The sequence below is a fragment of the Lissotriton vulgaris genome, chromosome 5, assembly GCF_964263255.1.
Source record: "Lissotriton vulgaris chromosome 5, aLisVul1.2, whole genome shotgun sequence".
Classification (NCBI taxonomy): domain Eukaryota; kingdom Metazoa; phylum Chordata; class Amphibia; order Caudata; family Salamandridae; genus Lissotriton; species Lissotriton vulgaris.
In genome coordinates this window covers 1,344,623,909-1,344,646,179 of record NC_141693.1, presented here as the reverse complement: position 1 = coordinate 1,344,646,179, position 22,271 = coordinate 1,344,623,909, and the positions used below count along the sequence as shown (strand labels likewise).

General features: G+C 46.0%; 1 protein-coding gene across 1 annotated transcript in view; it reads left to right on the top strand.

Annotated features, from left to right (window-relative positions):
- Positions 1-22,271, top strand: part of SYCP1 (synaptonemal complex protein 1) — a 5,090,281-nt gene that overhangs the window by 471,947 nt on the left and 4,596,063 nt on the right. The window contains exon 5 of the mRNA XM_086919665.1: positions 16,890-16,957. Within this exon, the coding sequence (XP_086775791.1) occupies positions 16,890-16,957 (68 nt within the window). The remainder of the gene's footprint in view (positions 1-16,889; positions 16,958-22,271) is intronic.

Here is a 22,271-nt window from a genome sequence, read left to right as displayed (position 1 = left end):
AACCATAGATCCAGAATGCTTGCAATCAGTAATATACCATGAAATAAGGGAAACAACAAAAAACACATAACACAACCGTGTCCCCACCAACCACCCCCCAACCAAGAACCCGTTACAACGGCCCCACCCTGCACCCCTGCTGACTAAAAAGCCACCCCAAACTGCAGTGTGCCTGTCGCCCCATCTGATCTACACAAAGAAACCCCCGAGGAGGAAGGGAGAAACCACCCGTACCCGCACCACCACGGGCACAATCATAAAGCATACAATATAACTACTCTGCAAAGTTCACAGTCTCAAGCCGGACCTCTGGGGCCCCGAGTTAAACCTGGGCCGTCGCACCACCTTCCGCGCCGCCGGGGTCTCCGCTCTCGGCGTCATCCTTGGGCAAAGAGTCCAACCAGTCACTAGCACGATCAGGCTGATTGAAAAAATAGGCACGGTCTCTGAATTCAATCCGCAGGTGAGCAGGAAACAACATTGCGTATTTCAGTCCCAAATCCCTCAGGCGACGCTTTACTCCAAGAAAACCAGAACGCTGCCGTTGCACTTGGGGAGTGAAATCAGGATAAATCGAGACAGAGTTATTGTCGTACTTCAACGGGCCGTGTTTACGAGCGGCCTGAAGGATGGCGTCTCTGTCCTGAAAGTGAAACAGTCTAGCAATGATAGACCTCGGGGGCCCCCTGGCTTCACCTGACCACCTGGGAAGCGATATGCACGCTCGACCGCAAAACACTTGCTGAGGCCTGCGGGAGCAAGTTTAGCGACAATGAGTTCCTCGACCAGTAGATCGATCGAGGCAGCACCATTGTCTTCGGGCACTCCGACCAAGTGTATGTTGTTCCGCTGGGCCCTATTATCGTAGTCCTCCATGCATTTGAGCAAAAGGTCGTGTGAGGAACGCAAATTCCCTATCTCAGACTGCGCCTCCGCCATATCTGTCACCAAACTCGATGCCTTTAAGTCCAACGCCTTGACCCTCTCGTTAGTCTTGGCCAGATCAGCACGAATAAGAGTAACATCCACCGCCACCGTGTCTATCTTGGACACCATGGCCTCGTATTGTTGACTCATGTCGGCTTTGAGGCCTGCAATGGCGGCCAACAGGTCCTGAAGGGACACTTCTGAGGAAGACGACATGTCTGTCCTCGGGTCCTCCAAGCCACGACTGGCAGTGCCGGCGGAACCTCTCGGTTGGGTGTAGCGCTCGATCATGTTGGACTGGATCGACCCCCCACGAGTATTGGTCATCCTGCGCTTCTCCGCATCGGGTTTCGTCGCCATGATGTATTCAGCATCGGCCAGGGGCACCCGGGTGCCGCCGAATGGTGACGATCCTTGAACCCCAAAAGTCTAGATTCGCAAGGAAATGTCGCGGGCCACCTAGCCGGCACCGAGAGAGAAAGCGTTCTCAGCGAGAGCAGCAGAGCAGGATGAAGTTGCAGGTCTCAAGGAGTCTGAGACGAGAGGGCTGGAAACCGAAAGTGAAAGTGGCACACCACCGGTGGAGCAGATGCCAGGCAGCCGTTGTTGTTGCATTACAGGTCGGCCATACTAGGCAGCAGAGACCCCGGTCACGTCGAGGGTTAGGCCAGAAAGTTGAAGTTGATGTAGAAATGGTCCCCAAGGTCCGATTTCGACCAAAAGAGGATCGAAGGTATCAGTGAGAGTAGCACTTCGAAAGCCCGTCGAAGCGACCAGGATAATTGCAGGATAAATCAAGCAGGGCGGCGCGGGTCTCAGGAGCTCTCTGCTCACGCGACCATCTTGGATGCCCGCATAGCTCCTCTTCCATTTTTAGCATTTCTAAGGGTGGTTTATGCCCAGGTTTTTGGGCAAATGACCTCAATGCCGTTGTTGCTCTTAAAAAGGATAGTTTCCTGGCATTGATTGCTGCCTTCCACTTGAATTTGTCATCAATTACGATTCCCAAGTATTGATAAGTAGATGTTCTTTCCAATGCTTCTCCTTTCACAGATAGTCTTTTAGGTTTCACACTCTTTTTCCCCGCATGCATAGTAAAATTTTTCTTCACATTTAAAAACAGATTCAAACTCAGCATAAATTTGCAGTATTTATCCAACGCTCGCTGCAATTCCACCGAAGTTCTGGCTAAGATGACCGCGTCATCGGCATATAACAAAGCAGGTATCTGCCGACGACCAACTGAGGGAAGATCTTTACTTCCTTCCAGAATTGCGGCCTCAAGGCCATTTGTATAAGGGTAAATAAAAAAGGGGCCAGCACACATCCCTGTCTGACCCCCTTTTCCACACTAAAGCTTTCTGTCAACTGGCCCTTTGTCCCAAATCGCACTCTGCCTGTTGTTCCGGTATAAAGTTCTCGAAGAAAGTCCACAATAAGAGGATCAACTCCCATTGTGAGAATGATCTTCCACAGCCTTGAGTGTATAACACAATCAAAGGCTGCGGATAGATCTACATACACCATATGGAAGACACTCCCCTTAGCCTCTAAGTACTTTCCTGCCAGTAAGGACAGGTTTAACGCTTGATCTACAGTACCTAGCCCCTCTCGGAATCCGTACTGTATATCTGATATAATATTATTTGTAGCTGACCACTCCTGGAGTCTCTCGAGAACGATCCGACCAGCGACCTTCCCAAGAGAGTCCAGGAGTGAGATAGGCCTATAGCAGGTTGGTGAGTTTCGGTCTCCCTTTTTAAAAATCGGGACAAGTACGGAGGTTTTCCATGATTTTATCAGACCTTCTTCTACAGTTGCATTTAAAACATTCGTCAAAAGCGGGGACCAAAGTTCTTCCTCGTGTTTGAAGATGTCAACGGGAACCCCGTCTGGCCCCGCGGCCTTACCTATTTTTGAGGACTTTAATGCTTTCTTTACCTCATCATGTGTGAAATGCAAGTTTAATGGATAAATAACTTGATTCAGTGAATCCATTGGTTCCATACTATATGATGGTCCTAGACAAAAAACATTAGAATAGTGATGTACCCATTCAGTATTGGTAATTACAACATCAATGGAAGGTAAATCCTCCTTACCTTTTGAGGTATGGTGACCTTACTATTTGCCAGAACTCAGCGCTATCTTTAAGTTCTGAGCTTTTCTTAAGACGCTCCCATAAATCAACTTTTATCTCTTGTTTTCTATTTTTCATCGCTAGGGCATACTCTCTTCTTAGAGTGGTAATTTCCTCTCTATCTCTTTTGTTCCTGCCGAGCGCTTTTTAAAATTTTGTATGTGCTTTAGTGCAGGCTGGATTAAACCAGCCTTTCTTCGCTCATTTTTTTTGTTTACAGGATCTAGTAAGTGCCTTTTTTATATTTTGTGTGATAATATTAAAACTAGTTATTACGTTGCTACTTTTTGTCTCACACCCTAGGCAAAGTAATATCTCCTTTTTGCATACTGTGACTATTCCTGAAGTAATCGCTTTTTTGTCAATATTTCCCCACTTTAAGGTATAACCATTGAGAGAGCCCAACTCTAGGTTTTGTTGATCTAATAATGTTAATGCGTCAAGATCTTTTTGATTTTTTTGATCTCTTAGGGCGATTATAATCGGGAAGTGATCGCTTAGAGGGTTTTTGACTACTTCAAATAGTTCTATATTTGGGCCTTTGTGTGCTGAGATCAAGACATAGTCTATCAGACTCATCAGTCCCCTTCCATTAAAAGTTGGTGTAAAGGGTACTTGGGAAAATTTTAATTCATTTACAAAGCCCAGTTCTAATTCTGTTAGAACCTCACTCATTTTTTCACCCTCGAATGAGTGTGTGAAGTGAGTTATCATATTGCCATCATCTTCCTCAATTCCACATTTGTCTGTGTTGTTGTTCTCACATAGATGGAGATTGAAATCGCCACCCCAGAGTATAATACATGTTTTATTAACGTATTTCTCTTTTAAGTCTTGTAAAGTTAGAGAAATCTCTAGGAGGAGATTGGTCAAATCATCTAGTTTCTTATTATTATAGAAATTTACTATAATATATATCCTCTGTTTGGTTCTCTTTAGAATAATTATATGGTAATTCTCATTTAATTTAACGGGAACGATTTCTTCATGGCATAAGGTATTTGCTATATAAATAATTAGGCCACCACTATTTCTTCCAGATGGAGATCTTTTTGCCGGGGAGAGAAAGGTCTTGTACCCAATTATATGTATTGGGTCAATGGCCCAAGTTTCCTGAAGACAAATAACACTACTTGCGTTCACTTGATTTATGAAGTTAGGATTCGTCACTTTGGCCAGCAAGCCTGCTATATTCCAGAATGTTAAATATATTAAAGATGTACTACTATTATGGCTAGGAGAAGTTGTTTTAATTAATGAATTTTCCGATAATACAGAGCTAATTTTTAGTTGTGATGAATTAGTCTCGTCATTTAATCCTATTTGATTGTGAGGAATTTGGGTATATTTTTCGGAACAATTTCCTGTATCTTTTTCCTCTCTGTCTAAAGCACTATCTAACACCTGACCTTCTGAATTTAATGTATGGGTCGTTATCCCTTCAAGATAGACATTTTTTTTTTGTCAATCGTCAAAATCAAGAGTAGATAGTGCAGTAAACCTGTTTTGAGTCGGGATACTATAGAGATTGCCTGGTGCGGCAGCAACTTGTTGCCAACAAGGGTCCCTATATTCTTTATGCGACATTGTGGACAGATAGGGATGGGGCGTAAGATGAGAATGTATCTGCGGTTAATGTCTTTGTATGTGAACATTTGGATATGTGAATTTGGGATACTGATGTAAAAAGTGAGAGCTATTTTTGAACGTTTGATGGTGGTCGAAAAAAGGAGTAGCTAAGTTGGATCCCATCGTTGGTGTATTTGTGATCAAATGTCTGTAAAAGTATCCCACCGGGAGTAGAGTGGTATTAAATTCCCAGACCGAAGGTGAAGGGGCCCTTGCCAAGGTTTTCTCTGCCCATTGCGGGTTCTTAAAGCTTATGGATATACAGTCACCTTCAAATTTTTTCTTCAGGGGTCCTATCCATCCTACTCTCTGTACATTATTTATTACTCCTGTACATTCTATCGGGAAATTACAGTTTGCTATCAGCCAGTGCAAGATCTTGTTTTTCAGAGAGGAAAAAGGTTCCTCCTGATCATGTCTAAGTCTAGGAACATTAACCAAGACCAATACATAAGCACCACATTCAGGAGGAAGATTGATTCGTGGAGGGATCTGTCTTGAGTTATATGGTGGATCATGTGTTGGCCGAGGTTTTTGAGAGGTTATAGAAGTGGAATTCAAATGATTATGTGTCTTTTTTTTGTCATAAGATGGTGCTGTCTTCTTTCCTGGAGTTTCAGTTACAGCCTGAGTACTAGTAGTTTACTCGAAGTTGGACCACTTCCTGTGGCAAAGTTGTTTAAAGGATTTTCTCTGCTTAGAGAAGGGACTGATTTTGGTTGTAGTTTTGTCGCTGTATCTGCAGATGAAGTAGCTTTTTCTGACTGTTTAGTAGTAGTGGATTTACTGATAATTGTTTTTGTTTTTGCCGCTGTGTTAGTAAGTACAATGTCTCTTGGAGTCTTTTTATAACAGCGATAAGTTCCTCTAGTTGCTTTTCAATACGGGTCAATCTAAATTCAATTGGTGACATGAAGATGGCCAAGAGGTTACCAACTCTTTCTATTAGTTGATCATTTTTTATGTGTTTTGTAGGTGCGTCAAAGTTGTTTGCACGCTCCTGATCATTCCCCTGAGTATCATCAGTTGATGCCCCTGTGTGTATTGTTATTCCACTAACAGTGGGATGTTTAGTTGTAGTTTTTCTAGATGGAACTTTAGTTTTTTTACATTGTTTTTCAACAGGAGGGATGGTTATTGTTGGTTGTTGAGTCTGTTTGCGGATAGCGCCCTCTTGGCTGGGTCTTGCTGATGAAGCACTATTCTCTTCTGTGTTTTCCGGAGTATGATTTATATTTAGATCTGGTGTCTTTTCTAGTTCATTACTCGTATCAGAATCACAATCGATTAATGGATCGGGGAAGGGGGCTATGGCGAATACTATCAGTCACTCGGTGCCGTTCCATCGCCCTGCTCTCACGTACTCCAGACAGTCCTTATTGGATATGGGCAGGTATGTTTCAACGCTGTGCTCCCATACGGTTGAGAGCTGTTTAGAGGGACCGTTCACCTGCAGGGAATGCTCCACACAGTTTACCGTCAACGCTGTAATCACTCCGTGTCAAAATTGCCCGACCCTATCTGGCCACACTAAATATCTAACTAAGACAACTGTCAGCTCTCTTAATGGCCCACCTCTAAATTGTAAGAGCCTCCTGTGTAATGTGCGCTCATTAGTGTCTCACTCCACTCAGGTTTGGGACCTTATAACTTCAGAGAGCCCACATCTCTGCTTTTTAACTGAGACCTGGCTTAAGCCCCACACTGTCCCGGCCATAACTGTGGGGGTGCCGGCAGGGTACAAAATAGTGAGGATGGACCGCCCTATTAAAACTGGGGGTGGGTTAGCCATTGTTTTCAAACAGGAAATGGAGGTGGTGGTTACCGAGACGGTGTGTAACCCACAAATGGAGCTCCTGATTTTTACTATCAACCCTAGCTCTAGGGAATCTAGGAAAGGAGCACTAGTTTATCGACCCCCGGGTCCTGCTGGGAATTTTTCCATCCAACTTGTGGAAGCACTTGACCCCCACATGCCGATGAATTCAGATTTTATTGTGGTAGGGGACTTTAATGTCCACAGCGAAATAGCGACATGTCTGGAGGCACAGATACTCCTGGCTGATCTGGCCACACTTGGCTTCAACCTAGTGAATCAGGGACCCACACACATAGCTGGTCATACACTTGATCTTGTGCTATGTAATTCTACATATATAAAATGTCTCGCTCCTCACCATGTGGATTGGACTGACCACGCCGTCATTGAATTCTATACCTGCTCCAACCATAAGGCAAAAGGTATCCGGAGGACTATGGCAGATGTCAGAAGACCCTGGAACAAATTAACTTCAGAGGGCTTTAGGGGGAAATACTTAGAACCCATTTGGGTTGAATGTGGGGACAACGTTACCTCTGCATTAACCAAATTCAATGAAGCTATAACCATAACCATTGATTGTGTTATTCCTTTGAGGACATATAAACCGCGGCCTGCCCCTAAACAAGAAGTTTGGTTTACAGACGATCTTAGACAGCTAAAGCTCACTACGAGGAAGTTAGAGAAACGATGGAGAGTTACTCGTAAAGCAGAGGACAAAGAAAATCACAGGACCTCCCTAAAAAGTTACCACAAAGCTATTCGGGCTGCGCGGAAACACCATATCGCAGCCCAATTATCAGCAGCTGGTAATAACTCCAAAGTTCTCTATCAAATTTTACAAACATTCACTAAACCCTCGGCCGGCGAAACGGATGGGATTGAGTCCCAGGAACTTTGTAATAACATTTCACAGTTCTTTGTCAGAAAAATTGAAGGCATTTATACTAAGATCTTAGCCTCAAAATCCACTGCTAATAACATGGGTTCTGTTGATAGCATGTCTCAGCCTCTTCCTAGCTCAGTAGAAAACAAGATCAGTAAACTTGCAGAATTCCCACCGGTATCAATGAAGGAGATAACCACCTTAATCACTCAGACAAAGAGTGGGTGCCCTTCAGATATCATCCCAGCACGGGTCATGGCACTTTTGAGTGACGAGCTGGGGGCTGGAATTCAGCAGGTTGTCAATCTCTCTCTGAGCACAGGGGAAGTTCCCCTTGGCAGGAAGCATGCTTTGGTAAGACCTCTACGGAAAAACAACTCAATTCCGTGGACAGATCTGACAAACCTGAGACCCATCTCCCTCCTCCCTTTCTTATGGAAGCTCACTGAGTTTGTAAACCGGCACTTATCCAAATACATCAAAAGTGCGGGGGCTCGATCCATCCCAATCGGGGTTCAGACCCAGGCACAGCACTGAGACCGCCTTGCTGTCCGTCGCTGACGATCTTCGTATGCTACAGGATAAGGGTTTTTCCGTTATCCTGGTGCTCCTAGATCTGTCAGCGGCGTTTGACACTGTGTCACATGATATCATGACCTCCAGACTAATTGACACCGGTCTGGAAGGCAAGGCGCTGGCCTGGTTAAGGAGTTTTTTCACCAATCGCACTCAGAGAGTCATACTGGGTCCTTACCAGTCAGAGGAGGTTGAGATCTCAAAGGGGGTGCCACAGGGCTCCTGCTTGAGCCCAACGCTTTTCAACATCTATGTGGCACCCCTAGCTAACATCATGAGATCTCATGGGTTTATCCCTGTATCGTATGTAGACGATACTCAACTCCTCTTCCCGTTTAAATCATGACTCCTGAGGTGCGTAACTCCTTTGCACGGGGAATGAAAGAGGTGGCACATTGGATGGCAGCAAATTTCCTTCAGTGTAACGTCTCTAAGACTGAGGTTATGCTCTTTGGGGAAGCCAAACGATTATGGACTCCTGACTGGTGGCCTCAAGATCTAGGCCCAGTCCCTGTACCCAGAGTGGTAGTGAAAGACCTAGGAGTTAAGCTGGATCAGGAGCTTGCCCTTAAACATCATGCTAATCTAGTTGTAAGCTCCTGTTTCCATGTTATTGGCCTTCTCTGACGGGTATTTCCCCTGTTACCTGATACCATCAGGAAAACACTAATTCAGTCGCTCGTGCTGAGCAGACTGGATTATTGTAACGGTTTGTTGCTAGCCGCCAATGAGGGGGTTATGGCCAGACTACAAGTCGTGCAAAATACAGCCGCACAACTTGTTTTTAATGCCCCGGCCCGCACTCCCTCAATGCCACTATTAAATAAACTCCACTGGCTCACTGTGAAACAGAGGGTGTTGTTTAAAACATGCTGCACCATCCATAAATGCCTCATTGGTAAAGGTCCTGACTACCTGACTAAAAAGTTAATTCCCTACACCCCCTTAAGGTCCCTGAGATCTGGAGATCAAAAATTGCTATGTGTCCCTAGGTTTTGGAAGTCCAGACAAGGGGGAAGGGCTTTGTCAGTAGCTGGTCCAAAGCTCTGGAATGATCTCCCCTATGACATCAGAGTTTGTAAGGAACATTTTCCTTTTAGGAAAAAATTAAAAACCTTCTTGTTCAATTACTAATTCTGATAGGGCAATTGATACACATCAGACAGGGCTCTTGTTCACAGATGTTGCCAAAGGCGCGGAGATACTCCTCAGGGAGTCGAGTTCCTAGCGCGGTATAAGTCTGTAAATAAATAAATAAATAAAAATCTGTTGCTGATAGATTAATTTCATTAGGAATAGTGTGGAGATCAGGTCGTATTTCTTGTGGACAGCCTGTTGTAGATCGTTATGTTTAGCAGGAGTTTTTACCAGCAAGATTTCGCCAAGAGAGGAACGTTTGGTTTTTAATAGTTCTTGTGAAACCCTACGCTTGGCAGCTTCTAAATCTTGTGAGACTCTTCTTTCAAGGAGTGAAATGCTTAGATCAATAGCATCATGTGTTCTTGTAAGAAAGCTATCGATAGGGCCAATGATAGATGTACTGCTTGCTGCAGCAGTCTTACTTCAATTTCCCCGGTAGACATTACAGTCTAATCGTAGATGGTCTGCAATAACATACAATGAAAAAGAAGTTCAGGCAACTCCTGATAGATTCAGAACAGGGCCGCTCAGTATCAAGATAGTTTTTACCCTTCAAGAATAGAATATATCGGATCACAGTGTCCGCATGGTTCACAAGCAGGTTGAGTAGAAGAGTTTACCTGTAGAACAGCGGAGCGATGATGTTAGAGGGGTGTACCCAACCCGACCTCCTCGTCCTCTGAGGGCCTCAGAGGGCCCGCCCTTTGCCCGGGCTTCGCCCGGCGTCCCGCGAGACGGGGGTGATGCTGGATTTATGCGCCTCCTGGCGCGCAAAGCTCGCGGCGTGTACCGCAAAGACTGCTGGGAGTTGTGGTCCTGTGCCACGCCCAAGCTCCGCTCGGCGGCCGGACCCAGAGATGGCTGGAGGAGTCAGGCGGCGGGAGGCGGGCGGGCTGTGTCCAAGGCAGTATCCTGATCCCAGGACAAGAAGGTAACGGCGTCTGTGAGGCACTTGCTTCCCTGAGAAGGTGAAGTACCTCAGACCCTCCTGGTCTGCACCAGAAGCTCCTTGTGTATCCTGCGTGGGTTGCCTTTGCTTAGGACTGTTGGCTCCGATCTTGAAGCCGACCCCTCCATCTGCGAGATCCTTCGTGGGGCAGCTCCTCTCCAGCACCTGGTCATCCTCGACGCCTCCTGGTCCGCGTGGCTGCAACGACAAGCTTCACCCCAGCACCTTATTGCTCCTCAACGACGTCTGATTCCTTCCTGGTTCCACCCGGTCACTGGCTAGTGACCTAACCTCTGTCCCCTCTGCTTTCAGTTCTTCTTCAACTCCGATCCACCCTTGGATCCACCCGGACATCTTCCTCCTCGTCGCCTGCAGCATCTTTCTTCACAGGCTCCATAGACTTCAATGGCGAAACCCGACACATCTTCACACCTATGCACCCGCTTCCTGTGGGTGAGGTAACGCGAATACTTCGGTGCTCTCAAGGGTATTGACTATCCAAGTGTCTAGGTTTTTAGTTGTATCCTTCTAGCTAGACCGGAAGTGTCCTAAATCTTCATTTACTTACCATTTTACGTTCCTATTGACTTTCTATTGACTCTCGCGTGAGAGTAGTGACTCTGCACGCGCTGCCTGTGGGCCTCCTACTCCTAACCTAAGGGCCAGATAGTGTAGCCCCAGCGATGCCCTAGGCCTTCTCCTTTCCCAAGTCGTGGTTCTTATACCACTTACTTATTATATGGTTTTACGCGCCCCTAGGGCCTAACTGTAAATTGTGCTATTTAAAGTATTTCTAAGTGTAACTTGTTATGTGCTTATGCCTCTGATCTCATAAAGAGTTCAGAGGAGTGTGTTAGTAAATAAATACATATATATTTTATATATATCCTGTGTGGTGTCCTTTCATTTGATATTCAAAGGGTACATATGGTAAAACAGCTGGCTTTACACGCCCTCAAAAGTCTTTTAGCCTAAGACTGTTCTGTCCAGCTGGTTTATAAGGTTGACTTTACAACCATCACCATAAGGGTTGTTTGGACTGGTGCAAGGGGTTCACTAGAATAGTGAACATCATATACCAGCCCAACTTCTCTCAGCCATCTGCATTGCCACTGTATATGTTGTAATGGCCTATGCACTTACATGCAGGGGCACCTTCACACTTAAAACCGAGCACCCTGCCTTCAGGATTGAATGGCATGCTTTAGGGTTGACCTATAGGTTTTAAGTGTAGTGACCTCAGATATATGGAAACTTATATCTGTTGTAAGCGGTGCTTGCACCAGCTTACAATTGCAGGTCTGGAGTCACAACTTGAGTGGTCTCTCATGGGTGGCATAATACATGCTTCAGCCCAAGAGAGGCCCCTGGTGTACCTATGCCCTTGGTACCTGGGTGGTACAAAAGGGGATGGTGATGGACGGAGCATCTGAACCAATCAAACACTCACACCCAGTCAAAAGATCTGGGTTTAATCCATCACCGTTCTTTAGCTTACTCAGCCACCCCAGTTCAGACATGGCCATATGCAAATCAGTCTGACTCTGTGCCTCATGGGAACAGTCCAGCTCGAACTGCCAAGCCATGTCTTCCCTGGACTGGAAACAAGCATCCTGGGACCGGTTTCAGGTTCATAATCCTCATCAGCCAGGCTATCTTGATTCCAGAGGCCAAGTGAGCAAGGGACTCGCGTCTGAGCATACCCTGCCAACTTAGGGCGAACAAAGCGATACAAAAGGGGATGATGGACGGAGCGTTTGAGCAAATCAAACACTCACCCCCAGTCAACTGATCTGGTTTGATCCATCACCATTCTTTAGCTCACTCAGCCACCCCAGTTCAGAAATGGCCATATGCAAATCAGTCTGACCCTGTGCCTCATGGGAACACTCCAGCCCGAACTGCCAAGCAATGTCTTCCCTGGACCAGAAACAAGCATCCTGGGACCGGTTTCGGATTCATAATCCTCATCAGCCAGGCTATCTTGAATCCAGTTGCCAGTGAGCAAGGGACTCACATTGAGCATACCCTGCCAACTTAGGGTGAACAAAGCGATACAAAAGGGGATGATGGACGGAGCGTTTGAGCAAATCAAACACTCACCCCCAGTCAACTGATCTGGGTTTAATCCATCACCATTCTTTAGCTCACTCATCCAAAATTGTTTTGAGATGTAGTAAACTTCTAAAATACGGAATTTCATGAAATTCAGTATTTAAGAGTCGGTATTTACCATGGATAGAAAGCAGGTGGTAACCAGGTGCAGGCTAAAAAAAAGGACCCAAAATGCAACATTGTAACCAGGCGGTAATCTACGTGATAGCAAGGCGTCTAAGGCTACAGGCAGAAGGAGAGAGGGTCTGGATGAGGTAGGAGCAAGTCAGAGGATTACGCTGTTCCAACTAACTGAGCCAGAGATATTACAAAGGGACAGATTACACCCCCAAAACCATCCTGGACTTGATCAGGGACCTGCACCCACTATTGGAACACCCAACCCCAAGGGCGCATGCAATCCCACCCCATGTGCAGGTGCTCTGTAGCCTACACCTGAGTTACCAGGGGGTCATTGCTGTGGCAGGTGGGGTGTCTCCGAGCTGCCTGTCCTGTTTCTTCAGGAAGTTCCTAGAGGCCATGATGTAGAGGATGTATCATTACATCTGCTTCCCTGACACATATGCGGAACTGCTGAAATTGCAAATTGCACATTTCCCACACGTCATTGGCTGTATCGATGGCACCCACATCCCTATATGCCCACCTGCTGCCGCAGAGTACATATACAGAAACAGGAAGTCAACCCACTCCATCAATGTACAAGTAATCTGTGATGCCAACAACATAATCACAGACATTGTGGCCAAGTTCCCAGGAAGTGCCCACGACTCCTGCACATCTTTCAGAACAGTGGGATCTAACACGCCTGACAGCAGGAGAATTTGGCGAAGGATACCTGCTAGGTAAAAAACTGTAACACACCCTGATAGCTATACCAGATGTATGTGTATGTGTGCATGTGAGTAATGTTTTTCTCATTTACATATAGGGGACAGTGCTATGGCCGTCCGCTCATTCATCCTGACACCCTACCTCAACCCTTTAACATGCAGCCAGATATGATACAACGAGGCACACAAATCCACCAGGAACGTGTGGAGCGCACCTTTGGCATGTTAAAAAGCAGGTTCTGCTGCCTCCACAAAAGTGGAGGGGCACAGCAGTACTCACCAATAATCTGCTGTAAGGTGATTGCAACTTGTACAATGTTACACAACCTTGCTACAAAGAGGGGCACAGAGGTGGATTTGATCGACTTTGAGGACCACGATGATGAACATGCACTGCCTGAACCAAGCACAGCAGGAGTTGCGCCACCAACCGATGGCAGCCAGAGACGGGCAGAGATCACACAGAACTTTTTTTGAGTAAGTAAATACACACAGACAGATGGAGTATGCACCCAACATAGTTTAATATTTGGCACTATGCGGGTACTCAAAAGCACAAATGTGCAACACAAATGTCATCCATTCAATAATGGTGGTCCTGTCTCACTTCCCCATTTAAGTTCATGGAGAGTGGGCTGTATGAGTCATTTCCGGGCACGCCTACAAATGCCAGATGAAAGTGGCTGGCTGTCCTCACTGGGTGTTTGGAGTGTTGGCTCGCCATGGCGCCTGCTGCTCCTCCGTGTCTCAACTACAGGGGGGCTTGGCATGCTGCTCCTACTGGTGCTTTCCTCACTTTCGGGTACATCCAGAGCAGCAGTTTGTGCTGTCTGTGCATTAATCAGCACCTCTAGAGCACTGGTCACCCTTGCAAGCTCCCTAGACACCTCATTGCTGCTGTGTGTTAGTCCCTCTTGCATGTTGATGCATCGTCTGCATAGAAGGGAAGTGGCTGTGGCCAGGCGGTTCATAGCCTTAGTTTGTTGCTGCGCATGTTGTCTGTCCTTGCGCCTTGCTAACCTGTCCTGGTCCAGTTTACTGCACAGGAGCTGCACTGATTGTGTTATGTCCGGCACACCTGTGGCCATCTCCCGCATCCCTGCAGCCATCTCCCTCATACCTGATGCCACGTCTTTATTCTCATCTACCAGTGCACTGATGCCCTTACCTATGTTTTCCATATGTGTATTCAGGGTCCTCACCTGGCGTTGCACAGACTGGATGGCCTTCCCCTGCATTTTTTGGATCTTAACCATGCTACCCTCCAGCCCACTGAAGACACTGGGACCCTCCACATGTTGTGCAGCACTGCTATATCTGGGCCTGCGGCGTCTGATACCTATACGGCCAACCTCTGCACTGGACTGCTGTGTCGCAGTGCTTCCTTCCCCAGCCAAGGTTAGAGTGTCTTCACCCTCCATTTCACCTGCTGAAGTCTCCATTTCTACCAGTGAAGCAACTGCATGCCTCCTGCTCTTTTGAGGTGCAGGTGTTGTTTGCGGCAGTGACGCAGGCAGTTCAGGTGAGGACAGTAGCAGAGGGGATCCTGAACGTTCTGGGGACGCCTGCAGATGTGGAGACATTTCAAGGTCTTGGGATGGTGGCAGTGGTGTTTGTGCACCAGTGTCCTCTGTTCCTCTGTGACATTCTCTGCACTTGTGCCTGCCTCCTGGCTGTCATCCCTCTGTGGTGCTGTGCCTTCCTTCTCCCTGGTACGCCTGCGAGATGTCTCGCCGGTGGACATAAAAGCGTACATTAGCTCTGTGCTCCTGTCTGACTGCTTCTACAATTACATTTTTTTCACTCAAACACTGTACATATTGCTCAGCCTAACTTCTTCATTGCTGTACTGTATGACATGGTAGGTCTTTCAATTACTACATGTCCCATGATGCTTTGCTCCTGTCTAATACTACCTCTACTGCAGTGGGGTAAACTTTGCCACATAGGGAAAAGGGAAGGTGATGGCATGGGGGTGATTGCTGTGCATGCATCTTACCTTTTCTGGCGGCAGCTCTGGCTGAGCTGTCTGCATCTCCCAGTCCACAGACGCTCTCTGGTTCAATGGTGGACCCCACCAACTCCTCCAGCTCAGAAAGGGAAGGTGCACGGTTCTTCCCTCCTCCAGTTTTGTTTGCCTCTTTGTGGAGCTCTGCTATTTTCTTCTTGGTTATGCTTCTGAGGTCATACCACCTCTTTTCAGGTTGTCTATGCCCCTTGGAGTCACTCCTACAGCATTCACCTTCGTCTGTATTTCCAGCCAAATCTTTCTTTTTGCAGATTCAGCCACAGTCAGGGACTGCTTTCCAAACAATTTCTGGTGATCTTTCACCTCCTCCTCCACAAGGACCTGCAGCTCCATGGTGCTAAATTTAATTTTTCTCTTCCTCTCTGGATGTTCCTTTTCACTGCTGCTTGCCATTTTCAAACTTTAAAAGCACAAAAAAAGTTTTGCTGTGGCTCAGTGACTCAGCTCTGCTTGCTCTCCCTCTCCAAAAGCTTCTAATTACTTCCAGCTGCCTGGATTTGGCCACTTCCTGGTAGGCAGGGGGTGGGTGGTAGCACCTGATTGGCTGACTCATAGGTTTCACTTTCATCCCTTTCCGAATTGGAATTTACCGAATCGGTATTTACCAATTATGCCCATAGGAATGAATGGGAAATACCGAATCGGTAAATACCGATTTGGTAAATTACGAATGACAGATACCGAATTTTACCGAATCGGTAAAAATTACCGAATTTTTACCTACATCCAAAATACTGATTCTAAAATACCGAATCGGTAAAATTCGCTATTTTAGAATCGGTATTTTTGGATTACCTACATCTAGCCCTAGGTCAGGAAAAGGAATGAAAGGCAACTTAACTGACGTGAAGCAGTGAAGAAAGAAGAAGGACTACGGCATGGAGTGTGTTATATGGACTCACAGACTGTTACTGGGTTGGCTGATAGTCTCCATGGTTACTTCCTGTGTTTTATGGGAATGTAGTACTGTTTAGTGGTGTTTTTACTTTTATCTTTGAACTTGCTGTTTAATAAAGGTGAAGAAAGTAATGCGTAATCCTCACCTCTGATCCTGACATATGATTGTCATAAAGTGTAAGCCAACAGGGAAAATAGGTATAATCAGGAAAGGCAGGGCAGTAATAGGGGAGGACAAAAAGCAGAAGACACCCTGTCAGGAAGGGTAGAAGACTTACCTATCCTTTCTTTTCGAAGGGCTCCAGAGGAGATTAACGGTTACCATCTAAAAGAGAAGAACGCAGAAACAAGACCATAAATAAACCAGTAATTATTCAAGACATCAACTGGAAGCAGAAAAAATAAACAAGCTTTGTAAAAAGGAAATCATTATAGAAATGAATGAGAAGGTGAAGAATCAGAGTAAATGTTTGTGCCTTTTACTTACCAAGAAGCAGAACCTGACAGAGCATTAAATGTACATTCCATTTGAAGCACCACATTGATTGCGACATTTTATGCAAGGTTTCACTTAAAGTCTTTTTGCAAGGCAGGTTGTAGGAAAACTAACATATTTACTGCAGCATTAGTGTCTGACATGCATTCAAGAACTGAACCCAGCATGGTCTAGGCAGTCCTCCGGAAATGTTTAAATAAGCCTTGACTCTAGCTCCTCAAAACCTTTTCATAATCATACTGTTAGCTAATATGATTCAAGCATGAAAATATAATGTTCTATGTAAGGACCTATGCATGCAAAAAAGTATTACATGCAAAGCATGCAAAAAAGTATTACAGTGTCGAACGTTACACATTTCATTCAGTATTAATAGTGAGTAATTGCAGTCAGGATTTACATTACGTATTTAAATGTTGATTTTTTTTTAAATCTCATTTTATCCTATTGTAGTTTGAAAATGAAAAATTGAGTCTGAAATTGGAAGATGAAATCAATGAAAATAGAGATCTACTAAATGAGTGAGTAATATTAATAACATAATTCAAATATGAGGATTTTCATTTTTAATGGAAACTGAATTAAAGCTTACATTAATATAGCCTATTGAATGGACAGAACAGCATTTTTGTGTTTATTTCTGAAATATGTAAAGGGCAGTGCATACATACAGTTCATTCTTTGAGGTGGAATGAGTGGATTATAGCTCCTGTAGGATTGAAAATTCCTGCTGAAGTACCCATTTCTGGCATGCACCTTATTTCACCATTTTGATTTAACCTGGTAGATTTTCCTGCACAGAAGACTTGTGTCACAAATCCTTTGGCAGTAAATCTATACCATTTTGATATTGTTTGCTTCCCAGCTGAGTAGACTTCTCTGCTGATGATGGGGTTCACCCAACGTACACCACCTTTAAATATGTGTGGTTATTATCCTCATTTCCAGGACATTACATAACTGTTGAGGGGTGTCATCTAATCAGTAGTAGTGTAGTTGAAACACTTAATTGCACCCCATTTGAGGCAACTGTATAATGTTCCTCTTTGATAAATCTATATAATCTATTGTGGCCTTTGAGAAGAAAGATTCTGATGGATAGATGTCTCCTGCAGGGAACACTTAATACAAAATCACAGCACTGAATCCACCCATCCCTCTTAACACCTACAGTACATCTAAACTCTTAAATCTCTGCACTGAACTGATCACAGACCCACTATCTACAATGCAAAATAGTATATTGGAGCGCCAGTCATGCACTCCAATCATCAAGCATTGCCCTACTCATATAATGGGCATAGGCAAAGCTCCACAAAAGGCTAACTGATATGTAGGAGAGCGGTCGTACCTCCTGGAAGCCAAGCTCACTACCTCCATTGAGCTTACTATCTAAAAATGTGGAAGGATGCCAACCACTGCATCCATAGAGCTCACTCCATTCAGATGTTGTACAGACGATGGCGGTGATCAGCTTTGCATTTCAGGTGGTGTGCTGGCCCCTGGAGCCTGGTTACCAGTTAGCCATCTGTAGAGCTTAGCTGAGTTAGACACACTGTAGGGCCTATGCTGGATTTTGGGGGTTTCCACTCTGACCTAAAGTGTTAATGCACTTGAAAGATGGGTTCAGGCCATCTCAGCATCCCTTCCGGTGGAGTGCTGGGTTGCAGTCCTAATCCAGGATGTTGATTATATGTTGCTTAAAGGTATTCCAACCATGCTAAATTTCAAAGAAGGGACAATGTATGTTGTAATCACTCAAGTGGTATTAACTATGCTCAGGAACTCTACACTATCTACAAAGCCTTGTGAACTACTCTTGCTTGAATTCTTTCAAGACCTGAAAGCGGACGTCATGGATGAGGATTCTACAGAAATCATTTCTGCCCACTTAAATTACAAGATATGTTTTTTTTTCCTGAAGTCTTAAACTCCTTGCAAATTTCTTTGAAGAATCATTGTTTAAGCAAACAACTGTTGATGCAGCAGCCAGAATTTGACAATTGTATCGTTTTAAGTGGAATTTAAGACTCACATTAATAAGTCATCAGTATCATGTGCCTGCTAGCTAATTAATGGGGGTGTGGCCCAGGGTCAGACTGGGGTGAAAAATAGGCCCAGACACCAAAATAAAAGTGGCCTCTGATAGTGAATCAGCTAGCTAAAAAAGTGTCCCATTTCTTGCAAATTGGGGAAGTTTTGAACTTCTAAAGAACAGTAGAAGTGTTTTGTAAGGTATGGAAGACTGCATGGATTTGAGTTTGCTGCTGGCAATGTTTTTTTAACATAACTTAAATTAACAATAAAGCTAACCATATACAGCAAAAAACGGCCCCACACATTGACCTGTCACACCAGCCCGTTAACCACTGCCTGATTGCCCTAAGGGCTAGGCAGGCTCTGGTGTGGCCATGCTGGCAGCTAAGATGGCTGCATTGTGCGGAGCTGCAGATCCAGCTTTGCTGTCCTTTCTCTTGGTGCAGTCCGAGATGATGCAAATGGTGCATGAGAAGGTAAGGGAGGACGTGAAGTGTTGTCAGCCAGGTAGAGCCGAAGTGAATCACAGAGGCCAAATACAGGCTGGAATGCTGGCTGAGGCCAATAAGTGCAGGGTGGTCTCAGAGGACCAGCTGCGACAGGGGCAATTTTGGTGAGTTTGAGACTTTCTTGCTGCCTACCCACCCTAGGCGCTGCTCCCACCTCCTTGTGATTTTGGAGGGCCTAGCTGACTTTGTACCTCAAGGTGGAATTTGCCCGGCAGCATCCTAGATGCCTACTACATATGTATATGAGAGGGTCTGAATGCAATGACAGAGTGTTGATCTCCTGGGGCTTCTTCACCAAGGAGCAGAGGGGGAGGACATGCTCCACCGACTCCAAGGATCCCACCACCCAGCTCGCCTTACACATTAATGTAATTTCTCAGAAGCGTCCATGAGTCTGAGTCTTTGGACAAGTCTAGGGGTGCATAATGCAGGGGTCAAAGGAAGACACTCCCTCCCCAGACGCATTATATACTTATACAGCACAAAGATTGACAACAAGGCCCTGTGGGTGCGGTAGTGGGTGCAGGCCAACAAACCTGGAGAAATACACACTACACACATGTCCGGAGAGATGTAACATCATAGTACCAATGCAACTTAATGACATAAACCCTATCACATATTAGGAGTGCATAAGATGCCACTTTGGTCAGAGATAGTGTATTAAGCATTTGACTTAGTGTAGTGACACTATTAATCATACTGGAGTGGAGCCACAAAGACTTATGTTGCACCTTTTGAGCTGTGATACTGGACAGTGGAATATACACTGGCTCAAAATGGTGCAATACAGTGCTGACAAACTAGATTTACTTAATCGCAAACTTGGACACTTAAAATTTTTGATATTATTGGTAAAGGTGATCAGAAACAGGGTAGACTATCCTTTGAGTTCCCGAAAATTATTGACTTCCGTATCTGACACTGTAAGTGATACGGAAAACTCAGATCATCCAGACACTAATGGGGACACCTCAGCAGTTCTAATGGATCTTAAAACAGCCTGAGATCCATAGAACATAAGAATAACGCATGGCATAATGACTGTATCGTTTCATTAAAAGGATAGACAGCAACAAAGGGTGCCTTGGTGAAGTGGAGAGTGAGATATAGAAGATGACCCCAGAGCAACCACAGAGAAAGTACCCAAACTGGAGAGATTAGTTCCTACCAGATCTACCAAAACTGAAAGTTTGGATGAGAATTTGGGACACAATAACTGGAGAATGCGAATTTGCCTAGCCTTGGTGCTGGTAAGTTCCAATTCTATTAAGGACTCGGAGGCGAGGATTGTGCCATTCTTTCATCGCTTTAATCTCTACAGCAGCAAGAAAAAATATAACACAACTACTTTTCCCATGAACATTTGGGGAAAGAATAAAGTCAACATGAGTCCTATTACAGTGTCCATGTACAGGTGTCTCCCATCATGCTCCACTGTACTTGTCTCCTCCTCTTTCTTCGCGCGAAGCCAGAACATCCGTCCACTCACGCATCCTGTTTAGAATTATCTGCCCCTGCAAAAGAACACACCATCAGATCCATTCTATACCAATAGAACGTCAGCTGTAAAACAGGAAGAGCAGTACACCGCAGAGCCATAAGCGCACATTCGAAAAAGAACATAAACGATTTACTTACATTGCCTACGGGGAGGGCACACTTCCATGAAGTCACCGGGGGGGATAATCCTCGCCTCCGAGTCCTTAATAGAATTGGAACTTACCAGCACCAAGGCTAGGCAAATTCGCATTCTATGTCAGGACCGGAGGCTTCGGATTATGCCAGTTCAAAGCTTATCGACCACCAATCTGGCCACATCAATAACTGGCTTGAAATAGAACCTCTTAAACGTGGAGTCCGAGGACCAATCGGCCGCTCTCATCAGATCCTCCAATCGAGCCCCAAGGGCAAAAGCTTTAGACGCCATGGCACCTCGCGTAGAGTGAGCCCCAAACTGTTTAGTATCAATCCCCGCCTCCTGCATGATCCAACGCACCCAACGGGCGATCGTCGGTGAAGTAACTGCCTTATACGGTTTACGCAGGGCAATAAGCAACTGTCGCTCACCCGGAGGGCGAGTATCCTCTGTCATATCCTCATAAGCACGGAGGCACTGCACTACGCACAGCTTAGGGGAGTCCTGAAAAGCCGGGTACGAAATGACCCTAGTATGCGTTTTGGTCCGTCTGCTGACGGTAAAGGAAACACCTTCAGGAGAAAAAACCCTGGCCGTTATATCCAACGCTCGCACATCCGAGACACGCCTGCAGGACACCAGGCACAACAACATGGCCAACTTAGCCGTCAACTCCTTACACGTTAAAAACCTGTTCGGTTGCCAGGAAAGGAACAAATTCAGCACTCTGTTCACATCCCACAGGACGGAATACCGAGGCTCCGGCGGCAAGGCAAGCCGTATACCCCGCAAGAGCCTACAGACTAAGGGGTGTTCGCCAACCGGGGACCCTTGAACCAGGTCGTGCCCCGCAGACACCGCCGACCGGAACGTATTGATCGATCGATAGGCCAGGCCCTGATCAGACAGTTCCGCCAGGAAATTCAAGACACGCACTACAGGTGCCCCCACGGGATCCAAATCCCGTCGCACACACCAACGGCTCCACCGGAGCCAAGCCGATCTGTAGCGTTTGGTCGTGTTGTCGGCCCAAGCCTTGGAGAGCAAGTCCTCTGCCGTTCTCGAAAGGCCAGGCAACGTCTAGCGTCGCCGGAGAGCCTCCACGCCATCAGGTGCAACGAGCCCTCCAGAACCAACCTGTGGGGCGCTCCCTCCGGATTCAGTAGAATGTGGGGAGACTGGGGGAGTAGGATCGGAAAATCCCAAGAAAGTTCCGGAAGAACCGGAAACCAAACTTGCGACCTCCACCATGGAGTGATCAGCACTACCTGTGCCGACTGGCGGCGTAACAACGCTGACACCCGCGTTATCATTGAGAACGGTGGAAACGCATAGCCCTGTATCCCCGACCAGTCTTGGAGGAACGCATCCGTCGCCTCCGCCAGGGGGTCGGGCGCCAGCTGAAATACCGTGGGAGCTGGTGGTCCAAGCGGGACGCGAACAGGTCCACCGAAAACGGGCCCCAAAGGCCTGAGAGCTCCGCAAACAGGGTAGGGTCCAGCTTCCAAACGCTGGCGTCCAGAATGTTCCTCGAGTGCCAATCGGCCACCTCGTTCTGACGGCCCGGCAAGTACTCCGCCGTAACCGACACCTGGTGGTCTAGACAAAAGTGCCAGAAATCCCTGGCCAGGTCCGCTAACATCTTGGACC